The 25320-nt window shown below is 40.1% G+C and overlaps 1 protein-coding gene across 1 annotated transcript in view; it reads left to right on the top strand.

The window, feature by feature from the left end:
• Positions 1–660: 660 nt before the first annotated feature.
• Positions 661–25320, top strand: part of ube2e2 (ubiquitin-conjugating enzyme E2E 2) — a 28616-nt gene continuing 3956 nt past the window's right edge. The window contains exons 1-4 of the mRNA XM_057339552.1: positions 661–825; positions 4216–4395; positions 8244–8294; positions 23607–23739. Coding sequence (XP_057195535.1) covers positions 4223–4395; positions 8244–8294; positions 23607–23739 — 357 coding nt within the window. The 5' untranslated portion in view covers positions 661–825; positions 4216–4222. The remainder of the gene's footprint in view (positions 826–4215; positions 4396–8243; positions 8295–23606; positions 23740–25320) is intronic.

Raw genomic sequence — 25320 nt, 5'->3', positions numbered from 1 at the left:
AAAACAACAACACAAATGCTAATGGTATCTCAGCTGTTTACCATTAAAACCATTACAAAGTTTTGTTGGGTAGTATTCCAGTATTTAATGGTTTTCTATTAGTTTTCATACAGCAGCTAACATCCCACAGAACCCAACCCAATACCAGTAGAGCCCAAAGAGACCCCCCTTCCCATTAAAACCAACACAACTCCCATTATAACCATTAAATCCAATTGAATGTCCGTGATGGTTTTTATTGCTTTTTGTCAGCACGATTGACATCACCACCTCTTGATATATTTTTGTCTTTTATAAATTACATTTATTTATTATATTGTAGAAATTGGACAAATTAAACTGTTCGGGCAATTGTTTGGCGATATGACGCACGTTTCTTGCCCGAAGTTAACTTCCGGTCCGTGTTTGGTTATAATATAACAATTTATTTTATATTTAATTTATATTAATATCTTATTGTAGATTAATTGAATTAGATTACATTAAAACTACTCAACGGTTATTGATTGTTTGCAGAGGTCTACCGGAAGTTAAATGCGGGCCACATACCGTTTGTTTATGTTGTTGCTGCTGAAACCGTCTATTCTTGCGATAAATGAATATCCCATCAAACAATTTTACGCTCACACCCGGACTCGGCCGCGAACGCGCCGCGCGCTCACGGCCAAAGCGGGGACGCGCGTAGAGGCGGTCCGGCTGCTTGGGTTTCTGTAATCGCGTTTTTTTTCTGCTACATTCAGTTAAATAGCGCGGAGGCGAGGACGAGCGGACGGCCCGACACACGGTATCATCCAGGACAAAGCGCATCGGGACTCCGCTCGGCAGGTAAATATTCCCGCGTGTCCGTCGATCGCGCGTGAAAAGTCGCCGAATGTCCCGCGAAAGTGCTTGTTTTCGCCTTGCGCGTGCGGGGACGAGCCGCGTCCCTTTGTGCTGGGCTCGAGGGAACGCGGGCGGATCGCTGCGCGGTTTTGCCGCACGCTATATCGCGGGCGTTGGGAAGAATCGCCGTTGACGCGCGTTAGGGACGCGTCGACGGGTGCGTTTTATCCGCATATTTTCTGCGGGATGGCGGAGCGCTCGCGGCCTCCCGCATAAACAGACGCGCATCAGCAGCACGAGCGCAGCCTGACAGCCTCCATACACACACACACACGCTTGCATGAATAAATGATGGGCTTTAATGTTAAACCTCTGTGGTTTCATCCTTCAGGATTCGTTCAGTAGAGCTAAAGGTACTTTTGGGGTGCAGATGTGTACACGCAAAGGTGCCACGATGCACTGAAATGGGACAAACCCTTGACAATGTGCTGGCACTCTTTTGTGCTGTTCTGTTGAAAAGTAAACATGTACTTGGTTGTAAAAAATAAACCACCAAGGCATTTATACACACTTAAAATGATACAAATAGCGTTTGCTGTTGGAACGCGTCATTATTCCTATACATTAAATATGTTAATTGCATGCTTATTTGCATACGTTTGCATATTATGCGTCCTTGTGCATATGTGGTATCCCATTGTTGTACAACTATATAATCACAAATGTGTATGTGGCAATGCACTGAATCGGACAATCCTTTGACATTGTGCTGTTACCCTTTGTTTTGTTTTGTTAGATTAAAGAGGGAAACATGTGCTTTGGTGTAAAATATATGCTAGAAAGAGACATTTGTGCATACTTCAACTGTAGTGGTGTCCTTTTGAGGTACACGTAGTGCTGTCCAAAGGTCTTTGACCGCCACCAGGTTTGTTGTTCTAGCTTTTTTAATGACCATCCAATGCTTTTCTGCTTGGATCTTTATCATCACGCTAAACACCTATCAATGCCATTTTTCAGATTTTTACTTTTTTTTTATTCCTGCATACACATTTTCTGTATTTTCTGGTTGTATTCTATTAAAGAAACTTATACATCATTATATATGCTCAATTTTGCACAACACAAAGGTGCCACAGTGCACTTAAATGGGACAATCCCTTGACATTGTGTTTGCATCCTTTTTTTTGTGGTGTTGTGTTAAAAGCAAATATGTAAATATGGTGTCAAATCTAAACACAAGAAAGAACATAAAATGATACAAATCTATAGTTGTCTGCTTTTGAGGCGCATCGTTATTCCTCAACATGAAATACGAGGCACAGATGCAATGTGCTTGTTTAATTTGTGAAAGCCCAGGGAACACGCATACTCCTAAAAACATACGTAAATGCGTGCACTTATAATGGGACAAACCTCTTACATTGCTGTGCTGAAAATCTTTTGCGATGTTTAGTTAAAAGAAATCAGCTTGTTCCCTGGCAATCGAATCCTTTGCATTGCTAATGCAACTGAGCTACAGGAGCAAAATATATGTATATATCATTTATGTACATGCAAGCCAAATGTAAATCTGTGTATTTGAAATGGTACCCTTTTTCCTTATGCACGTTGTAGTTTGATGTAAAATACAAACCGTACAGGTTACCTTTGTGCACCGTACTACACTATAACAGTTATTATTCACTATGGTGTGCCTTTAGCGCAAATATGTACTTTATTTTTATTAGGGTATATACAGTATTTGAGCTCTAAAGTGGTTTTCCTGCATACATAAGTGTGCAGCCTTGGGGATTATTATTAGAGAACAAATAGAACCTTACAGTACCCTAAAGGCCTTCGGTTGTACATTAAAGGTGCAAAAAATCACTAATTTGTCATTTTTGCTGAATTGGATCTGTAGAAAGTCTTTATAGGGCACAGTGGTGAAAGTTCACGCGTTCCTTGTGGAAGCTACAAGCTCAGATCTTGAAGCATTAAGACACATTACAGGGAACAGGGACTAAAGGTCACAATAGAGAATCTGAAACTCACACGTTGATGTGATTTATTATCGCCGCTGCACTTTCTTAGAATGGAAAGAACTCTAGCGGGACTGTAAACGGGCGGTAATGTGTTCAAGTGAGGCAGTATTTGGATTTGCTTTTAGCCCTTCATGTGATCTACAAGTTAACAGCGCCACATTGTCACAGAACAAGTTGACCTGTAAAATCCACTCACCCGAAGTGTGAATTCTTCCCTTTGTGCTTCTGTGATCCTTTACATCTTGATTCTATAAAAGCTGACCCAAGTGCACATTTCCATCCCGTTGCGCATCGCTTCTCTCTCCACATCATGTGTCTTTTATCTCCGTTTAAAAGCCGAGCGGCGTGCACGCGTTCTGTAGGTATGCGTGTGGCTTTTAAAGTGTGTGATGAGAGAGTTTTCTCTGCCAGCCCGTCTTCTGATAAGATCAGAGACAATTCCTCACGATGGCTTGAAGAGCGGGGAAGCCCTCGGAGATGAGGTAAACATCGAAATACTGATCTGACTGCGATCAAACGTCTGCGAGAACAAACTGGAGAATGATTTCATTTCGGCGGAGCGCACGAATTGAGTGAGATTCGGTTTTAATGCAGGATGCATAGGCACACGCGCAGTAGTTTTCATATTTCATTTAATTTTGAGTCAATTTCTGTGTAGATCACTCGTGAAAACATGCAAGAAGCGTAAGCTGTTTGTTCTGCTCAGGTTTTTGAACCGAGCTAACAACTGTTTTTGTGAAAGAGAGATGATTTTTTTTGCATGCAAGGGCTGTTTTTTATTTTTGTTACAGCGCAAAATTGTGGGTTGTTTTATAGACGCAATAAGCCCAGCGAAGCAGTGGGTTACAGTGCATTTTATAACAGCTAAGGGCGTCACGACGCGAATCGGAGTGCCTAAAACCCCCTTAGTTGTTATAAAATGCACTGTAACCCACTGCTTCTTGGGGCTTATTGCGTCTATAAAACGGTTATTCCATATGCGTAGCAAGGATTTCATAAAATCAAGTAAATAAAGTGATATTTAGGCTATGTAACGCGGTCAGCCGTTATAAATCGGGGTATTTTATAACGGCTTAGAACTCGGCTCAGCCAATCAGAATCAAGGACCAGAACTGACCGTTTTATATTGGGTCAGATATGCACATTTCTGGGTGAATTTAACCCAACAGTTGGGTTTTACCCAACCATGAGTCGAAGCAACCCAGCATTTCGTGTGTCGGGTAAAAGTGCTTTCGTTCATTCGTCATCCCAGATTGAATCCTTTGGTTTGTCATTTCTGAACACAGCGCAGCTGGAATTCAGAAAATCGCTGACTTCATTCCACCCGACAGTCTGCTAATGTCATCGTTTGTGAATCCTGTTGTTATTTCAGGGCCAAGATGTCTAGTGAGGTGCAGAGACCAGATGATAGCCCCAGCACCAGCGGAGGGAGTTCAGACATCGAGCAGCGAGAGACGGCACCTCCGCAGGAGCGAGACCTGGTGGCCCCCAAGAAGAAAGAGACCAAGATCTCCAGTAAAACTGCCGCCAAACTCTCCACCAGTGCCAAGAGGTGACGCTCTCTTCATTTGGAAAGAAACGATCCGTGAAACTGTTTTTGCTTGAGGGCCCAGAACTGTTTATTGTATAAAAAGAAATCATTGAAATTAATATCATCTTTAACCGCACGTGTCCGACAAAATGCGAAATGATTTAGCGTGAGCTGGACAGGAAAGTGTCATTTGGGTTTCTAAATATGCCTTTAATTTCCTTGAATTAGTTTCATGCTCTGGGCGGCCCATACTTCCTGATGCGAAATAAATTGCGGTCATCACGAAGCGTGTTTCTCTTCGCTGCATTTAAAATAGATTTTTTTTACCTGCATGGTTGTCCCTTACGAAAATTGACCATGGTTTTACTACAGTTAAAACCAAAAAACCATGGTTGCTGTAGTAAAACAATGGTTGTCACAAAATAACCATGATTTGAAAACCATGTTTTGTGAAAACCATAGTAAACGATGGTAACTGTAGTAAAATCATGGTTTTGCCCCAAGTAATCAATGCACCAAAAAACCATGGTTACTACACTTGTACCACAAAAAAAACATGGTTCATTTTCGTAAGGGGTTTACAGATCAAGAATAAAGGTGTGTCACGTAAACCATCCTAATGCGGTTGGATATCTACCGCAGAGAGCGATCTGAATTTGCATTCGATTTGACTCGTATTTGATCGTCACTGCTGCTTAACGTTATTAGAAAATACGTAAAGGTTTTAATGTCAAATCTTTCAACATCGACACGCTAGCGTGTGCTGAATGACACTAGACGATCTCTATGATCCCTGTAAATAATATAAGAATGTTTCCTCTGTTAACGACATCAATGTGTGTTTGATGTGCGCTGAAGGTTGCTCCACTTCATTTCTGTTGTTGCACATTAAATGCTGTCGATTCCCTGAAGGCCAAATGCAAAACGCTGACTTTATGCAACGGGCTGAGCTTTAAAACAGTGACTGCAGCGTCTTTCGGTGCATATGAAGATCTAAAGGTTGCGTTTGAACTGCGGAAGGTTTTGTCTGTGCTTGTGTTTGGCTGCCGAAGCCGCCTGCGGGTGTGCAGAGCTTTACGCTGTCGACATCGCAGGCCTTCGATTCTCCAAGAACATTCGAGATGTTTCAGGTTTATCAATGAAAACAATAAGCTAGTGCATTTTAAACAGGAATGTAGTGTTCCATTGTCGAGTTTGCGATGCGAAACACATATACTGATAAAACAAACGCACTGTAAGTTGCTTAGGATAAAAAAACAAATGTGTCTGCCAAGTGTGTAAATGTATGTCTGATGCATTCGATACACTCGGAAGCCTCTTGTAATTGTATGCGATTCTTTTATTTTGGGACAGTTCACCCAAAAATGAAAATTCTGTCAACAATTACTCGCCCCCGGGTTGTTCCAAACCTGTTAAAAAAATCCCTTGGCAGAAAATTACCAGTACATTTTCCTTTATTTTACGGACATTTACGTTAATGCTAAAATGCAATTTAATGCAGTTCAAAATGTAAAATACAGGTAAAACAACTGTAAAAATGAATACAGATTTTCATTTTTTTAGTGTACATTTTTTTGTTCTGCTAAACACAAAGGAAGATATTTGTAAGAATGTCAGTAACCAAGCAGATCTCATCCCCCATTTACTGCCATAGTAGGGAAGATAAATACTATGGGAGTCAATGGGGGAGGAGTTCTGTTTGGTTACTGACATTCTTCCAAATATCTTCATTTGTGTTTAGCAAAACAAAGAAATGTATACATGTTTGGAACAATCTGAGGGTGAACAAATGATGACAGAATTGTCATTTTGGGGTGAACTATCCCTTTAATAACATCAGAAATACGCTTACAAATATGCATTCTTTGGATTCAGTGTTGAGCATGTTATGTCTGTGCCATCGAGACCTCTTAATCACATGAACCATTTGCTGTTGATTTGTGTGTACAGCTGACAGAAATGAATCATGTAGCACATGTTTATTGGTATGACGTTGTCTGTGACATTTCTGCGTGCTTTAGATCAATGAGCATCGTGTGAATTAAAGCCGTTATCACCGAGCATCTTAAACGCTTATAAGTGACCTGAGGATGTTTAGATTATGCACGGTTTTTATTGAACAGACATCGACATTGTATATGATATTAAGATTCGGTTTACGCCATAAGAACAAGTCTGTTTGGCCATGTACACGCTGACCAAAGACTTTGTGGAGACATGTTTTGGTCCCCATGAGAGAGAGGCGAGAAACTAAATGATGTTTATCTTAAAATATAAAAATGGTTTAAGGGTAGGGGATACAATATACAGTATGTACAGTATAAAAATCATTATTTCTACGGAGAGTTTCCATAAAACATGGAAACTCTGTGTGTGTGTGTGTGTGTGTGTGTGTGTGTGTGTGTGTGTGTGTGTGTGTGTGTGTGTGTGTGTGTGTGTGTGTGTGTGTGTGTGTGTGTNTGTGTGTGTGTGTGTGTGTGTGTGTGTGTGTGTGTGTGTGTGTGTGTGTGTGTGTGTGTGTGTGTGTGTGTGTGTGTGTGTGTGTGTGTGTGCGTCCGTGTGTAATGGTTGATGTGGTGAAAACATTGGCACGTTTTGACATCTTGGCAATCATAAAGAAATGTGATGCGGTTTAACCCTTTTAGTGTGCACTGTTTTTGACTAAATGATCGGAGATGTATTTAAAAAAAAAAAGGTGTCTGCTAGGGCTGCACAATAGTTCTGAAATTGTTAGAATATCTCTGGTGTGCATATCACAGTGATTCGCAAAAATGATTATAATAGTTTAAAAAGTTGCATACAGTCAAAGTTTTATGTGGATGCAGATAAAGGAGAGACTGGCATCTTGAAGGTCAGTTTTTAAATGTATCGTCGCTGTGCTTTTGAATATTGTGTTGTCAAAGTTGACAAGCACCTTTTAAATACTTTTTATTGGTTAAATATTTGCAATTATACCATGGTCTGTTGGATACTCGATTCTGATTGGCTGGAAGGTGTGCATTAAAACCCTTTAACGCACGGGTAGCTCCAGTCAGTTTGATTACGTTTGAAATTAACTGACTAAATAACTAAATAGTCATTTTCACCTGTTTGATCTAAAATGACACTGTAAACATCAATAACAGCTTTAACTTGGCAAATGACCATGGTATAAGCGGGATAATCCACAGCTAGCCGTGCGTTAAAGGATGCGTCGGGTGGTTCTTGGCCTCCACGTCGTGCATTAAAACCCTTTAACTCACGGCTAGCTGTGGATTATCCCTTACATATTTGACAAACGTAAAGGGTGACTAATAATAATAATTTATAATCACGAAATATGAAGAAACAAGGATTCGAAAGGACAGCAGTGATATTTTAATACAGTTAACAACATTGATATTTACAAATTGAAAGCATTATTGATCTAGAATATTGCATTATTTAGCAAGTTACCGCACATTGCAGTATTCTTTAATATTGTGCATGCCTGCTGTCAACAGAGGTGTTGTTTTGTTTATACCTGTAAATAATGCAATGTTTGGGTTCCCTTCACCGCACGGCAGGCGTCTGCAGAGAGACCGTATTATCATTTGTGAATGAGTCAGGATATAATTTTCTGTCGCCCAGATGAGCTTTCAGGGTTTGAAATGAGTAACATCACTGTCACATTAAAGTACGTCATTCCTATTCTGTATGACTTTCTTTCCTCTGCAGAAAACCAAGAAGATATTTTGAAGAACGTCGATAACCGAACAACATTTTCCATTATATGAACACAAAACCACGGAGACGTTTCTCAAAATATCTTCTTTTGTGTTCCACTGAAGAAAGAGTCACATACAGAGAACAAATCATCTCCGTTACATGAATGTTTTCTTGCATTGCAGGATTCAGAAGGAACTTGCAGAAATCACACTCGACCCCCCGCCGAACTGCAGGTAAGCGCACAACGTTTCTAACCGCGCTGCTCTCTTTTGTGCCGGATGGGAGATAATGGGCGAGAGAGGATAATGGTTATTGTGTGTTGATGAGGCTGTCAGGTTTTAAGTGAGAGGAGAGCCGTCGCATGTGCCGCGCCGCAGCTGAATGACTGCACCTCCCCGGGGGCCGTGGAGAAAGAGCCGGACTTTAATAAAGCACATAACTGAAAGTGACACTGTCATTGATTGCCCCCCGTGTTTGTGTCAGGAGAATAGTTATCCACGAGCGCTGCGTTCACACAAGCAAATATCAGGGAAAGCATAACGTGAGACGTAGAATAATACAATTTTATTGCCTGAATCTGTTGTGAATTAGATTAACGTAACTGTTGTTGGTCTTTCGAGTATAATGCCGGATATTTCTTGTGTCATATACAAGAAACATGTAAGACGACACGCTGCTTCCCGACCACGGATGCTTATATTAGATTAAAGCTATAGGTTCTTGCGTGTCGACAAATTTTATCGGGTCAGAATTGAGCTGATATCGTGTAGTCTGAACCCAAACGTGCATTAGTAAGCGGCACTATTGCTCGAGTCTGTGTAGATTAATATCTGTATATTTTTGGATAAAGGTAATATTAACGCCTCCAGAAGAAATCAATATCTGTCATTTCAGATCATTGATAAAACGGTCTTATTAAGAGGTGTGTTTTTAATAAGAGCTTGCGACAGTGAAGGATTACCAGCCGTCATGTTTTATGTCTTCTCTCTTTTTATATATCCTGTTACTCGGACGCTTGATGAACCGAATGCTGATGTAAATCCGTGAAGGCGTTCTCTAGATACCTCTAACCCGTGAAGCGAGTGCTGCCGTTTTGTGTTGGAGCGCTTTCGAGTCGACCCTTCTCATATCAAAAGTGTCTTCAGATTGATATTGAGTTTACGGGAGCTGTAAAAGGAGGCTGTAGGTGTTCTTTGGATATTTGTGCTCGGGGGGCTTTTGTGCCTGTGAGCTGAACCGTCAGTAATAGGATTTCGTTCACAAAGAGAACAAGAGACGCAGTTCGCCACTGATGCCGATAAATAGTGCAGCGCTGTATTGTGAGCGGCGAGCTGTTGCGGAACCAGCTGTGGTTTTATGGGGACTGAATGACATCGCCGGTCAGGAGCAGCAGGCCTCATTGGTCAGCTAAATTCCGACTGCGTGATGTCATTGCGGTCAGGTGGTTTGGTGGAAGTGCGATACGTGTTGTTAGTGTCGAACTGAAGCGTGTAGTAGATGTGTCCACACGGCTGAACATCAGGATGGGCTGTTTGTTAGCCATTGTTTATGGTTGCCAATCTGCATTATTCTAGCATTGGACTGATGTGTGGTCACAGGTGTGTGCGTGCGTGCGTTTGTTTTAGCTACAATGGCTTTAATCGGGACTCATTTAATGAGAATTCACAGAAGTAATCATTCTGTAAATCTCAAAGCGGTAGTTGAAAATTAAAATGGTCTCGTCATTTACTCGAATGGCTTTCTTTGTTCTGTTTTTTTAAAGAAAGAGTTGTATTTCGTTTTTCTGTTTACAATAGGAGTGGATCGTTCAAAGCTTCCTTTTCAAGCTTGGAAATGACGCGAAACATTATAAAACAAATCCACGCAACTCGTGCCATATATATTTACATGTCTCGAAAGGCCTACAAGTGATTTTGATGAAAAAGTGAACTAAAATACAATTTTTGATCTGTTCCTCTTCTCTCTAAGCATTTGCAAACAGATCATAACATTTCATTAAATAATAGATTTTTAGATTTGATAATAAATTTAAATATCGGCTATTCATATCGTTGTAAAACAAAATATGCAATGTATAAAATATGTTTATTTACCAAACCCAGTTATATGCATTTAAGAAATGTGAATATATGAATGTATAAAGAGTTAACTCGATTAAAAAAAATCTGTGTTATTATGTTTTTGTGTTTTATTGCGTAAGTAAGCTGTATATTTTGAGTTATTACTTAATCAAAACAACCCAACTGAAGTTTGATTGGTATTACTTGGGATGCACAATGAAAAACAGGATCTGTTTTTGCAAATAAACTCTTCATATTTATTTAATATGCTTTTATGTCCTTTAGAAGCTTAATAAGGTGTGGTCACAATCTACTCCTGTTACCAGAAAATCCAAAACAACTCTTTACATTTTTTTTTTGCTTTTTGGTTTTGAAGAAGAAAGAAAGCCATCAGAGGTTTAAGTAACATTCAGGTGACTAAATAACTTTGTTTGATCAATTAACCCTGTACTTTTGGTTTTGAGTCTTGTTTTTAACTCGAGCGCTGTTTGATGTAACCATTTTACCTTTTGTTGCGTGTCCGTCAAGTTCAGAATAACGAGAATAAATGGTTATTGAGAAAAACTACTTGCATTAATATTGTGATTTTCCGTTACATTACAAAAATGGACGTCATGGCCGTTCATCTTTCTGCCTCCATCTCAAGCTGCGCGTTTGTACAGATTCAGCATCAGCATCAGCATCAGATGGGAATGTCACCTCTCAGTTTGGAACGGTGCTGGCTGTCGATTAGCATTACGCTCCCCGGGGAGTCCACGCCAGTCATTTTTCACCTCCTGACCATTAGCTGCGGCAGGGAGGATATGCATATTCATGAGGGGGGAGGGGCAGAGGGCTCGCCGAGAAATCGTCTTGATCATCAGTGTGGAAGGCCTCCATCTTACACCCATGAGTGTGATCGAAGCTGTTACGCATAATTGAAATCAAGCGGGACATCCTTTGTGTTTTCATACACAACGTTTCATTCAAACTCTGCCGTTGATCAGACGCGTCAAGATGTTCATTGAAAAGAAAATCCTTCTTAATTGCTATTTTTTCTTCAATTCTAATTGAAGAAAAAAGTCAGAAATGTTTTGTATTCCCGAAAAATCATCTTACGACAGTTATTACATGTATTTCTCAAGATTGATTTACGAAGCATATGTCATTTTATTCTTATGAAAAAAGAATGGGTGGTTTTGTGTTCATACAATGCAAGTCAATGAGGGCCGATGTTGTTCGGTTATCAACATTCTTCAAAATATCTTCTTTTGTGTTCTGTAGAAGTAGAAGACCGTCATAAATAAAACAGTTTAGCATGTGAAGGTTTTCGAGTCGGCACATCTGTCAGGAATGACAGTGGCTTCGGGCATCTGTTATCTGTTTAATACGCTGTCTTTGAAAGCTGTTTCAATGTATATCTAAACAGAACGGATGTTAAATTGGCTTTACTTTTTGTTTATTTTAAGTTTAAAGGCCTTTTGGAGATTTGCAGAGAATTAATAGCGATTTGCTGATTGTGAATCTTTTATTTATTTTATCACTCGCGCATGCTGTGCAAAGCCGGTTTGTTATTATAATGATCTGTGATGTATTATTCATCGACGGCCTAAAGCTATATTTCACTTCCACTGATCTGGTGTTTTCGGGCAGATTTGATTTCAAAATGTAGCATGACTTCTAAATTCTTCATTCTCAAAATTTAATATTGACCCCCCTCGGCGTTTCTAATAGATTGGCATGGAAATCAGATTACGCCAACACAAGGTTTTATCATGCTACTTTGTGAAACTTGTGAAGCTGGAACCGATACAGACGTTTCTGTTTATCATCTCAAAATACCTCATGTAATAAAATATTCACTCGGGTCCCGATCGGGCAAGTATTTCCTTTATAAGGGCTTGTTTGTGTGTTAATTGCTTGCGTGTAATCGTGGCATTTGTACTGGAGATGAGCTATTGGACACTATCATTAGAGGAACACTGAGAATAAAGAGGGATTCTCTCGGCACTGCAGATGTAATTGGTATCGGGGTATTTCACGGTCAGAGGAAGAGAATATTGCTTCATTAAGTTTCCCTTCTGATAAACGCCGGCGCGCTACATAATAGCAGATACTAGCTGAATCATGAATACACACTTGCAGAAGATCGCTGTACTTGAATGCTGACATAAAGCATGTCTTCTCAAATCAAGATGTTCATTGCATACACGATAAAGCAATTTAAATTCATAGTTCACCCCATAATAGATCCAAAACTTCTTAAAGTGCCTGTGAACCGGAAGTTGCGATCATTTTTACTTCCGTATTTTGACGCATTTCCGAATGAAACGGAATTCCCAATGCGAAAAATAGTGGCTTGCGTTTTTCGCTGCGATTTGATTGGATGTATAAAAAACAGCCGCTGCATTTTGAAATGGAACGGGGAGCAGACAGTTGATGGGGAGGAGTCCATCATACGTCTAACATACGTCATTTAAGATGGATGGTCACTACAGGGCGGAAGTGGATTTTCAGATTTTAACTGAAGATTATGAGGGTACATACATTTTAAAAAGAGAATGACCCATATTGATACGCTATTTACAATAAACCCTGCAATATTTCATGGGAAAAGGGGATTGTAATTTTTTATTTCACTGGGACTTTAAACTTTTTAAAAGGACATTTTTAGCAGTATTCTCCAGAGGAAAAATGTTCACAACCCTGAAGTCTCCGATGATTCTCATAATATTGTTTCTAGAAAATGAAAACGGAACGAAATGAGAATGTACTTGTTAAAGAGTATTAAGGTGTAAAACGAACGTAGATTGTCGATGTAAAATCATCAGGATTTGGAAAAATTTGATGAGAAATGTTTGAGTTCATATTGAGATCTTCAATAATATTGACTTTTGATTGCAGACTTGACAAATCTGAGCTCAGTTTGACACATTGTCATTAGAGTTTCGGAAGAGAAATATCTGAGATATCTGAAAGGAATAGTTCACCTTCAAAATGAAAATCCTGTCATTATTCACACACCCTCTTGTCATTTTAAACCTGTATGACTTTCTCCTGCAGTACACGAACGAAGATATTTTGAAAAACCGTCGGCCCCCCATTGACTTGCATTGGTTTTGTGTCTATACAATAGAAGTCCATAGGGGCCGACGTTTTTTTGAAATATCTTCTTTTGTGTTTTGCAGAAGAAAGAAAACCACACAGGTTTAAAACGACAACAAAATGAGTAAAAGATGACAGAATTTTCATTTTGAGGGTGAACTATCCCTTTAATCTTATTGATGTCTAGGAGAAATAATTAAGATATAAAAGATATTTCAAATGTGTTATTGTCTCTTATTTTATTCTATGAAGTAAGTGATGCTTGCATTTATTAACTTGTCATTGATTGAATGTCTCAGAGCTGTAATATTACAAAATAAACTTTGTTATAGTTTATTACCACTCTGTTGTGACCTTCTGGGAGAATGCATGTTAGTGAATGAGTTTTTCACATTGACAGATTGAGCGCCGTCGCCTCCAGCCCACCCATTAATAAACACACATTCTTTCATTGCATTGCATTTTTCCGGGAATAATTGAATGTTTCTGTAAAGCACAAAACCAAACAGGGCATAATGTTTGGTGTATTGTAGTCACAAAAAATGTATAAAGTTATAAAGTTTTTACTTGCAAAAACTATAAGATATTATTGATTGACTTTCACATGCAATGGTTATCGGTCAGCTGTTTATTGTTTTTGCAGGAGTCTTTATGTTGGTGTACATCAGAGTTTGCTGGTGCATTATGTTGGATCAGAGCGGGCGTTTATATATGACACGAGATGAAGCGCGGCCCGTGTGTGCCTGCAGAGACCGAGATCAGTCCATGAAAGCATTAATAGACATACACAGCGTGCGTTCAAACGCTACTTCTGTTCCTATCAGTCTTTTAAGAGCCACGTGAAAAGAATTCCCTTTGGACATCTTTAAATCACTTTTCTGTTCCATGTTGAGTACATAATCTCCTTTTCCACACATGGTCGCCTTGGCAAAAAGGTCTGAGATTTGGAGGGGTTTTTTCTGTCGTTTCAGAATATCATGAAAAGCATGATGACCCAGAGCTCAGTACTGTTTCCAGGCTCTTGAAAGGCAGACCACAGACGTCTGATCTGTATGAGTAACACTCGAGCAATCCCTGTGTTCTGGATAAGGTTGTCACATTAAGAAACACGTTCTTTAACCCAAAACGCACATGAGACGCTTGTTTGCGCCATTATTTAACAGCGATGTGTCCAACAAGCTCATACAAACGCAACTATTTTTGACTTTTATCCAATGTATGAGACGACGGCGCTGACTTCAGTCATCAAGAGGCTGCGTCTGTCAATAGATGGGGTGGCGATCCTCCCATAAAAGGGTCCCTAAAACATCTGTGTGGCTTTAAAACTGTGTTTAGCCTGTAGGTTGTGGTTAGCGTATTAAAATAAAAATGATTTGCAAATAATGAAATGAAAAAATGCAACCTATTTTTCATTATTTGTTTGTTCTTTATTCTTTTGGTTTTCTCTTTTTAAGAAGATCTTCAAAGTGTACAACATGACGACTCCGCGTCTGATCTGTACTCAAAATTTAAAGAGACAGTTAACCTTAAAGGAAAGGTAAATCTCAAAATCAAAATTGTGTTACTTTTTACCCGCCCACGTGACGTTCAACATGTTTTGAGACCTCCCGGCATCTTCGGAACACAAATAAAGATATTTAGGTGACATCCGAGAGATTTCCTGTCACGAATGTGGCAAGAAGAACCCAAATGCAGGCAGGCGTGAAGGGGTTAACAAAAACAAGACTTTAATAATGAAAACAAAACACCCTCGATGGGGAAAACAGAAATGAGAGATTTATACACAACAAAAGACTTCCCACGAGGGGGCAAAACGAAAGCAAGAACAGTAAAAACTAAACTAAAGGACACGACCAAATGTCTTAAATCAACACACGACAAGGGTAAAACACAACACTCACAGAACACGGGCACGGCTAGGGACAGGAACACTTGACAAGCAAAACACAGTACATCCAGGGTACACATACATCGTACAAACGTAACACACGAGCAACAAGACAATGAAACAAGAGGGCATTTTAAAGGAGAGACAAACGAGGGATAATTACACAGGGCAGGTGGGAAACATTAGACACGGCAGGGAAGCAATACATGAAATGAGAGGGGCGGGGCCAATGACAAGACACGAGAAAACACATGAGATGTCAAAAACATAAACATCTCATGGCCTTCTCACATAAAACCTAAGGGCTCTGTCCCGATCCTGCCACATGACTAGAAATTCATAAACAAGAAAGTAGGACCGTGACATTTCCAGGCCTCCTCATAGACATCGTGGTTCTAGTTGTTGTCAAGGTCCAGAAAAGTCCTAAAGACATCGTTAAATTGGTCCATCCATTTTTTGTTGTCGTATTAGTATGCATCAATGAATTGCACATTTTTGGCTGCCGTGTGTGCATGAAGTTCATGAACGAGTGTAAAACGCCTACTCATGTTGCTTTCCGATTATTTAGATATCATTATAGTGGGCCCTTTTTGCACACAAAAAAAAAACGCATAGTGTATGTATGTTTTTTTGAGGGTTAAAGATATTGGTTAATTTCTTGATTGTCGCTTCTGAGTGGTTTCTGGATATCTTAACGTTAGTCATATTTTCTAAATCTCTTTAATGCATTTGCTATGTTTGATCCGATCTGTTTTCCTGGTTTTTATTATATTTTGTCATCTTGTCATACTTCTTTCGTCATTATCATCATTGATTGACTACATTTCTATCACATTATTTTGGCAGTTAAATTTGGGATGGTTTCTTTTGGAGTAGGCGGGTTTAAGTGAGCCTTTGGGCTGGAAATTGTCCACCCAATCTGGCAACAGTGGTCTCAACTCATTTTGTAAAAATAAACCGTGAATATATCGTGTCATGAGATCAGTATCGTGAATCACATCGCGTTACATCCCTACTTAATTATGTTACTCAGGGTTGGGCAGTAGCGCTGGCTTGATTGCCCGTGGCCAGTGTGAGAGAGAATGTGGTCAGATGATGTAATAGACACTTACCACCCGGGTCGGTGCTGAATTGATCATGAACTCTGTCTGCACACAGCTGTGTGTTAAACACCAGTTAATTCTGTGGAAATCAAGAGATTTCAGATTAGATCATCAGGCATTGAACCTTTTAATAACACGGTGTTGTTTCGCTTTTAGAATTGAAATCATTTCATTTGCAGCTGCCTTTCCCACAATGCCACAGAGGATCTTCATGAGAAATCTGAGCCTTATTTCATTCTCCGTAAGAGATTATTTCACCCAAATGCATTTGTGGATTTAACAAATTCCTAATTTAGTTTTCTGTTCTTCAATGTTTTTTTTTGTGCAGTGGTGTTTATCACATGTAGTCTTCTTATATGAAAACTTACTATGGTTTTATTATAGTAAAAGTGTAGTAACCATGTGTTTTGGTGGATTTTTTATTTATAGCAACACGTTCGTTTTCAGAGTTTAATTGGAGCCTTTAAATTAAATTAAAGTTCTGTTGACTGTTTTTTCTTTCAAGAGTAAATGAAAATCTCAAAAACAAGGTGGGAGGGTAACCGCGGTTAAGTGTGTGTTCGTTCGCCCATGGACATCAGTGATGGGGGGTCGGTGGTTGCCAGGTAACCATCAGCCCTGGCATGTACTTTAAACTTTTGGCATAGCGTTTACCCAGAGGTCTTTGCACGTGGGATGAACTCCGAGGTTTCACACCCTGGCACCTCTCTCACATCCCACAGTGGTCTGTTAAGTGTCTTCACAAGAGTGCGCTTTACGACGGCTTTTACAGGAAATTACCCGCCTTCCTATTCTTCCTCGAGCTGTAAATACTACGTCTGACCGCAAACCTCAGGTTTAAATATGCCATATCCATGTGCGTAATTCAGACAAGATTAGTGACTTTAGATTAGTGGCGTTTGCTAAATCAAGCATCAAACTCGCAACAAAAAACTTCATCCCCTGTCATTTGTGCTATAAACAAGAATGAGGCAGACGCACAACATCAAGGTGTTAAAGGGACATTTCACCCAAAAATGAAAATTCTGTCATCATTTACTCGCCTTAGAGTTGTTCCAAATGTGTATACATTTCTTTGTTCTGATGAACACAGAGGAAGATATTTGGAAGAATGCGTGTAACCAACAGACCTCAACACCCATTGACTCCCATGATCTGTCTAGTAGTATTGACAGAAGAGATGGGTTTTAAGTACTTTTTTGAATGTTGTGAGAGATGTGGTTGACCAGACCGAGTTAGGAAGAATGTTCCACCAGGAAGGAGTTGTGAAGCAGAATGAGCGGGAAAGCGATTTACTGCCTTTTTGAGAAGGCAATACAAGACGCCGCTGGTTTGCTGAACGCAGGCTTCAGTGATAGTCCTGTAGGCAAGCATTAGTGACTTGAATCTGATACGGACCTCAACCGGTAGCCAGTGGAGAGAGATGAAAAGGGGTGTCACATGAGCCCTTTTGGGCTGTTGGAAGACGAGGCGTGCTGCTGTGTTCTGAACCAGATGTAGTGGTTTGATAGCCTTTGCAGGAAGACCAGCAAGGAGAGCATTGCAGTAGTCCAACCTTGAGATTACCAGGGCCTGGACAAGGAGTTGTGCCGCATGCTTAGTGAGATAGGGTCTGACCTTTCTAATGTTGAATAAGGCATATCGGCATGACCGCGTTGTCCTTGCAATGTGATCATTGAAGGACAGCTGTTCATCAAATATGACTCTGAGCTTCCTGGCTGTTTTGGAAGGAGTGATTGTGGTATTGCCAAGTTTGATGGTGAGATCGTGTTGCACCGTGGGGTGTGCCGGAAACACGAGTAGTTCTGTCTTCGCAGGGTTCAGCTGGAGGTGATGCTCTTTTATCCAAGCTGAGATGTCTTCTAGGCAGGCTGTAATGCGAGCTGCTACAGTGGTATCGTCTGGGTGAAACGAGATGTAGATCTGGGTGTCGTCAGCATAACAGTGATTTTTTAGAAGCCGTGTGCCCGTATGATGGGTCCCAAGGATGTCGTGTAGATGGAAAAAAGCAGCGCTCCAAGCACTGATCCCTGAGGGACCCCAGTGATCATGTGGTGAGCAGTGGACAACGAGCCCCTCCATGACACCCTGAAGGATCTGCCAGAGAGGTGGGATTTGAACCAATGGAGAGGAGTGCCTGAGATTCGTAGAGGTGACGGTTGCTAGCAGTATCTGGTGATTGACAGTGTCAAACGCTGCAGATAGGTCTAGCAGAATCAGGACCGAGGATTTAGATTCCGCCTTGGCTAGCCGCAGTGCTTCTGTGAGCAATAGCAGTGCAGTCTCAGTGGAGTGGTTTGTTTTGATGCCAGACTGCTTGTCATCCAGTAGCTTATTCTGGGATATGTAGGAAGACACCTGGTTGAAAACTGCCCTTTCAAGTGTTTTTGCAATAAATGGGAGGAGAGAGACAGGTCTGTAATTGTCGGTAGTAGAGGGGTCCAGTGTGGGTTTCTTAAGTAGGGGCGTGATCTGGGCCTGTTTGAATGTGGATGGAAAAGTGCCGGTGAGCAGGGAGGTGTTGATGATGTGTGTGAGTGCAGGTGTGAGTGTGCTGGATATGGCCTGAAGGAGATGGGAGGGGATTGGGTCAAGGGGACAGGTGGTGGGGTGGCTGGAGAGATGTCTGGTGACTTCAGTGTCAGTCAGTGGGGAGAAAGAGGAGAGTTCAATGTTTAAAGTGAGGGTAGTGTGTTCTGCGGTGCTGAGAATTGTTTGCTGATGGATGATGTTTTCTCAGTGAAAAATACAACATAGTCCTCCGCAGTCAAAGATGAAGTGGGCGGGGGAGGAGGGGGGCAAAGAAGAGTCTGAGGCTGAGTCTTCAGGACGAATCCATGTCTCAGTAAGACCTAGTATGTGAATGTCAGACTGGCTGGCAAACGCATGGATGAAGTCAGTCTTGTTCACAGCTGACTGGCAGTTCCAGAGACAGAGGTGTAGAAGGGGAGGTGTGAATGGGACGTGAGAGTGAGCGCGTCGTGCCTTGCGTCTTGGGTGAGAACACTGTCTGCGGTGGAGTACAGGAATAAACTTGAAATGCATGATGCAAGTATACAATTATATAAAAAAACAAACGTATGTTAAATATACTGATGTGCCTTGCCAGTGTCTTTGCTCGGTGGAGTCGCGCAGGTAGAGTCGCAGGTCTTTACTCTCGTCGGTCTTGAATGGGCCATGGATCAAACAACGATCAACAAGCTCCGTGCTTTTAAGTGCAAAACTCTAATGTCTAGCCGTAACGAGCGGCTAACGGCAACTTAATGTGACTTCAGTAACACAGTACCCAACGGAAGATAAACGTTAACACCTTAGCACTCAGTTAACGAGTAATTAAATAAACAAGCTCAAATAATCTTAATAATCTCAACAGTTAAAACAAGGTAACAGGGTAAATAGCAGACTTACGCACTACTGCAGACTTCTGATGACTATTCGCTTCTATATGACTATACATACAATGTGCACATGTCTATTAAATATTATATTGTGCATTAAAAGTACTATATTTATCTGTCCATATAGTACTTTTAATATGCTTTTAGTTTGCATATTCATAAAACAATGAAAGTTTAGTGAGTGTGATTTAAAATGCTGGTGCTGTCATTAAAAAAATTGTCAGGCAAAGAGTTAAAGTGATAGCGATGATGACTTTCTTCCGCAGAACACAAAAGAAGATATTTTGAAGAAAGTTGGTAACCGAACAGCACTGGACCCCAGTTAACAACATTTTTCAAAATATCTTATTTTGTGTTCTGCGGAAGAAAGTCATACAGGTTTGCAATGACAAAATAGTGGGTAAATGATGACAGAATTTTTATTTTGGGGTGAACAATCACTTTAACTGGATGGAGTTTTGAGGACAGGCCACCCGCCGGTATAGGCGTCCATATTTACATGCGTGTCTCTCATCACATGATGTTTATTATCGTGGGCACGGAGTGACAAACGTCTCAGCACAGACACCACAGTTGAGTCATAAATCTTAAACCTGACACTTATCATGAAAGAATCTGTCAGACGTGGCCTCAAACAAACGACTAAAACTCAAAGATGGGTCCCTGAAGTCTGCTGCTGTGTGTTTTTACTTTACTTGAGCTCAGCTGTCAACATTATTTTAGATACGAGACTAAAGTCTGACTTACTGTATGCATTCATGTTGCAGTCAGTCTGAGGAATAGAAACATGTTTGAGGAAAATAAGACATTCATATCAAAGTGTCACTTGGATTTTATGTGATAGACTGTAATCATTTTAAAATTGCACATGTGGTTTGTATGTGAAGGACAGTTCTGAATGAATTTGACTGTGAATGAGTGTGAATAAATGATGTCAGATCTACATGATCATAAAACGCTCATCATTGGCCTAACAACAGCAGAGCTCTCTATTCTCCACACATTTCATCATCATGTTAGTCAAGTGTTGCTTTTGTTGACCAAAATGTTGTAGCTTAGTCATTTTCCACCAGTACTCTGACTTAAACAGACTTTCTTTTAACCAGTCAACCTCTGATGACTGGATGATCTCTGCATTGTGTAGTTCATACTTGCACTTAATAATAGAAAATGTGACGTACAGTTGTTTCCACGTAATACTTGAAACGTATCGATGTGGATGTGAGGGGTGGCTACAATCAAATCTCATGTCAGGTTTGAATGTGTGTTTGCAAGTTTTTGAGTTAACGTGAAGGTGTACGTTCGACCTGTTTTAATATCTTATCAAAAATAGAAAATGCTCTTTTTAATTTGTCATTTTCTTCCCCCACGTGAAAAATACACTTGCATATCGTCGCTGTCGGGCGGAAACCTCCTATGTCCAAATTTGGTCAATTTCATATTTTTTCACAAATCGATGCTATTGGTCAGTCCCCATGTGGGTCTGTTATTTTTACAAATTATTAACCAATCTAAAGTGTTGAAAATAGCTTGAGAGCAAATCTCTTAACGCCATTGGACACTTCAACTGTCTGAGAAGTCTCGTAACTCCACCTCTTCTTCACTCCGCGGGAGCTTCTCGGCATTACGTCTCCTGATCAAAAGTTTTTTAGACAATAACGAGTGAAAATAGTTAGGTTAGATACATTTGAGTAGGTCTGTTTTGTTAAAAAACGATAGCTGTAATGCTTCGGTGCAGAAGGAAGCCCGTGAGCCACGAAGGTAAATTTGCAAGCAGATTCGGCTAATTTCCGCCTATTAGACAGCCTAGTCAGCTCATCGTTTTTTGCATTACATCACTTATAGTCCTTAATCCTTTAAAATAGAGTTTATGAAGATGTATGTAACCACAGTCGTTAGCTTTGGTTAACTATTGAAGCCTTTTCTCTTGTCAAGAGGCTCAACGCGACCGCTGAATTTATTTGCGTGCAGATTAATTTCCGCCTAAAGACAGCCTGTTTAACGTTTTATTTTGGTATTGCATCACTCATAGCTCTAACGTTTAAAATAGAGTTTAGGAAGATGTATATGTAACCACAATCATTAGCTTTCATTATCTCTTAAAGCCTCGTCTCTTGTCAAAACGCTCAACGCGACCGCAGACTTTGATGAACACTGCTGGCAGCAGCGACGTCTGTGTCCGTACCATTCTTATCAATGACAGCGTAATCTCGTATCTCCCTGCTCCCAAGTCATAAACCTTGTATCTCCGATTAAACATGGTTTTGGGAAATGTTGTGTTAATTTTGGTACACAACAGTATATGATAGCAATATAAGGTATATAACGATACAATGTTTAATAACTCAAAGAATATGCAGTTTTTTTAACTTCTTGAAAAATAATGGTTTTGGAGATACGAGGATTCCGCCCGACAGCGACGATATTATATTTATTATAGTAAACATGGTAAATTGAATGAACTGTAATAAATACTATAGCATGTTTTAATATTTACCATGGTAATTTTGAAAACACAGTAGGAAGTTTACTGCAGTTTACTATTGAAGTACACTACAGTATTGTTTCATTAACAATAAACGAAATACTACAGTATTTACAGCATAAATTTCAAACGGGTGTTACATAGTTTTTTATTTTGTCGCTGTGCTTCCTCGTATGTCCATATTTGCTGTTTTTCAGGAAATTGACAAAACACTGTACTTTTTAAAATATTAAATGCTGTGTTGTCAAAGTTGACAAGCACTTTTTAATACTTTTTATTAGTTCGATATTTTCAAAACACACTGACAAACATTAAAGAGTGACTAATAATGATGATTTATGGCAAAAAAATAAAAATCGTGAAATATTGAGATACAAGGTTTCAGAAGGACAGCAGCTATATTCAATATAACTTTCATAGACTTTTATTCATACACATGTGAATGTGGTAGACTGAAAATGCAAGCTCCTGCGAAAGAAATTTGCATTTCGCTATGTTTCCAAAGTTTAAGGTGAACTCTGACTTGCGAATTCGTATCACAAGACAACATGGGACCAATTGAAGTTCGATACACCATGGCGTGATCATTTCAATTGATGGAAATGCTAATAATTATATTGCACAATCCATTTTGTACAATACAGCATTAAAATAATGAAACCAAAATTTTTCTGGTTGCTGCCTAAATACTCTGTAACTAGTTACACCCAACACTGATATAGACTGAGTTTTATTTATGAATTATTTATTTGAATGAATTAAGAGTCGTTTCGTTTCTATCCTTGAATCATTTAACTAATCAAGGTTGATATAGTATATAGAAAGTAATGAGTTACTAGTAATTAATTACTTTTTCAGAGTAACTTACCCAACACTGGTCTATATACTTCAGAAATTTCTCTTTCTGAAAGTCTGGCGTGATCGTGGCATTCGCCTGATTTACAACAGTAAACAAAGTTGAGCTACAATTTCACGTGATTTTACAGGTAAGATTTTACGTGAAAAAAATAAAAATCACGAAATATGGATATACTAGGTTTCAGACGGACAGCAGTCATATTCAATATAGAATGTATTCGATATATAATAATTTATTTGTTTATGAGATTAGCTGGGTTTTTTTGGTATAAGATCAGCTTCTCTTCATCGCACTATATTTTAGATGTTGATAAATGATGCCCACTGTCATTCATGATGGTGATCCAATTCCAAAAAATAAAATGTGGAATACATGTGAGATGTATTGCCTTTAGGCCTTCATGATCTGCTTTTCTTATAAACATAAATAAAACAACAAAGAAATCATTTGTAATGTCATCAGTTTTTGCTGTAATGTGCATACACTCACAAACACACAATTAGTCATTGTTACGAGTCAGTTGTGTATGACTAATTGTGTAAAATATGCAGCATGTAATGTCTTGTTCTTTCTTGGCTCTTCACTCGTGAATTAATGATGATTAACTTCCAGGAATAACTGGTCTTGTTCCTCTTCTCAAATATCTTTTCTTTTTGTTTCAACAACAGTGCCGGCCCCAAAGGAGACAACATCTACGAATGGAGGTCAACTATTTTAGGACCGCCGGGCTCCGTGTACGAAGGAGGGGTCTTTTTCCTTGACATCGCGTTTACACCTGACTACCCGTTTAAACCACCCAAGGTAAGAGCTGTAAGATATGCGAGTAAAAATATTTTTTCAGTTTATGAATACTGTGTCAGTTACACTGTTTTTTAATTTCACATTTATAAAGTCAATGCCATTGTTAATATATTAAGTCATACATCTCTCTATATACCAAAGGTTCCTTTTAAGGTAAACTCTGACCTGCGAATTCGTATCACGTGACAACATGGGACCAATTGAAGTCCGATACGCCATGGCGTGATCATTTAAATTGATGGAAATGCTAATAATAATACTATTGCACAATCCTATTTTGTACAAATCGGCATTAAAATAATGAAACTAACGATAACGGTGCAAATATGTTGCAAATACGTTTTTCTGGTTGCTGCCAGGACTCTGAGTAGAAATGTCACTTTCTGAAACTCTGGTGTGATCGTGGCATTCGCCTGATTTATAACAGTAAACTTAAAGTTGAGCTACAATTTCACATGATTTTACAGGTAAGATTTTACGTGAATTATTTGTTTGACATCATTTTACTGCAATTTTATGTTTCAAACAGAGATGACAATTAAGAGGCAAAAGTTATGGATTGCAGCCTTTTAATATTGTTAAAAAAGCCCTCTATTTGTTTAGTCTGTTATGTAGTTAAAACCAGCTATTCATATAGTACTTAAAGGGATACTTCAGCCAAGAATCAATCTTACTCACCCTCAAGGCATCCTAACTAAATCGGACTTTCTTCTTGAAGAATAATGCAGTCGGAGTTATAATACCACTATCCTTTTTCTTCCAAGCGGTAGAATGGGGTCAATTTTTCAAAGATCAAAGAACTGCAGTACAAGCATTACAAGCTCTCTCGTGTGCGGAAAACTCAAACCCCGCACATTACAAACTCTTTCTGGCGCGAGGAAAAGCCCGAGCCGCACGCGCATTACAAACTCTCTCTGGCGCGAGGAAAAGCCCGAGCCTCACGCGCATTACAAACTCTTTCTGGCGCGAGGAAAAGCCCGAGCCTCACGCGCATTACAAACTCTTTCTGGCGCGAGGAAAAGCCCGAGCCTCACGCGCATTACAAACTCTTTCTGGCGCGAGGAAAAGCCCGAGCCTCACGCGCATTACAAACTCTTTCTGGCGCGAGGAAAAGCCCGAGCCTCACGCGCATTACAAACTCTTTCTGGCGCGAGGAAAAGCCCGAGCCTCACGCGCATTACAAACTCTTTCTGGCGCGAGGAAAAGCCCGAGCCTCACGCGCATTACAAACTCTTTCTGGCGCGAGGAAAAGCCCGAGCCTCACGCGCATTACAAACTCTTTCTGGCGCGAGGAAAAGCCCGAGCCTCACGCGCATTACAAACTCTTTCTGGCGCGAGGAAAAGCCCGAGCCTCACGCGCATTACAAACTCTTTCTGGCGCGAGGAAAAGCCCGAGCCTCACGCGCATTACAAACTCTTTCTGGCGCGAGGAAAAGCCCGAGCCTCACGCGCATTACAAACTCTTTCTGGCGCGAGGAAAAGCCCGAGCCTCACGCGCATTACAAACTCTTTCTGGCGCGAGGAAAAGCCCGAGCCTCACGCGCATTACAAACTCTTTCTGGCGCGAGGAAAAGCCCGAGC

The sequence above is a fragment of the Triplophysa rosa genome, linkage group LG8 (genome assembly GCF_024868665.1).
Source record: "Triplophysa rosa linkage group LG8, Trosa_1v2, whole genome shotgun sequence".
Taxonomy (NCBI): Eukaryota; Metazoa; Chordata; class Actinopteri; order Cypriniformes; family Nemacheilidae; genus Triplophysa; species Triplophysa rosa.
Note: the sequence above shows the minus strand (reverse complement) of the source record. Positions and strands in the feature narration are given on the sequence as shown.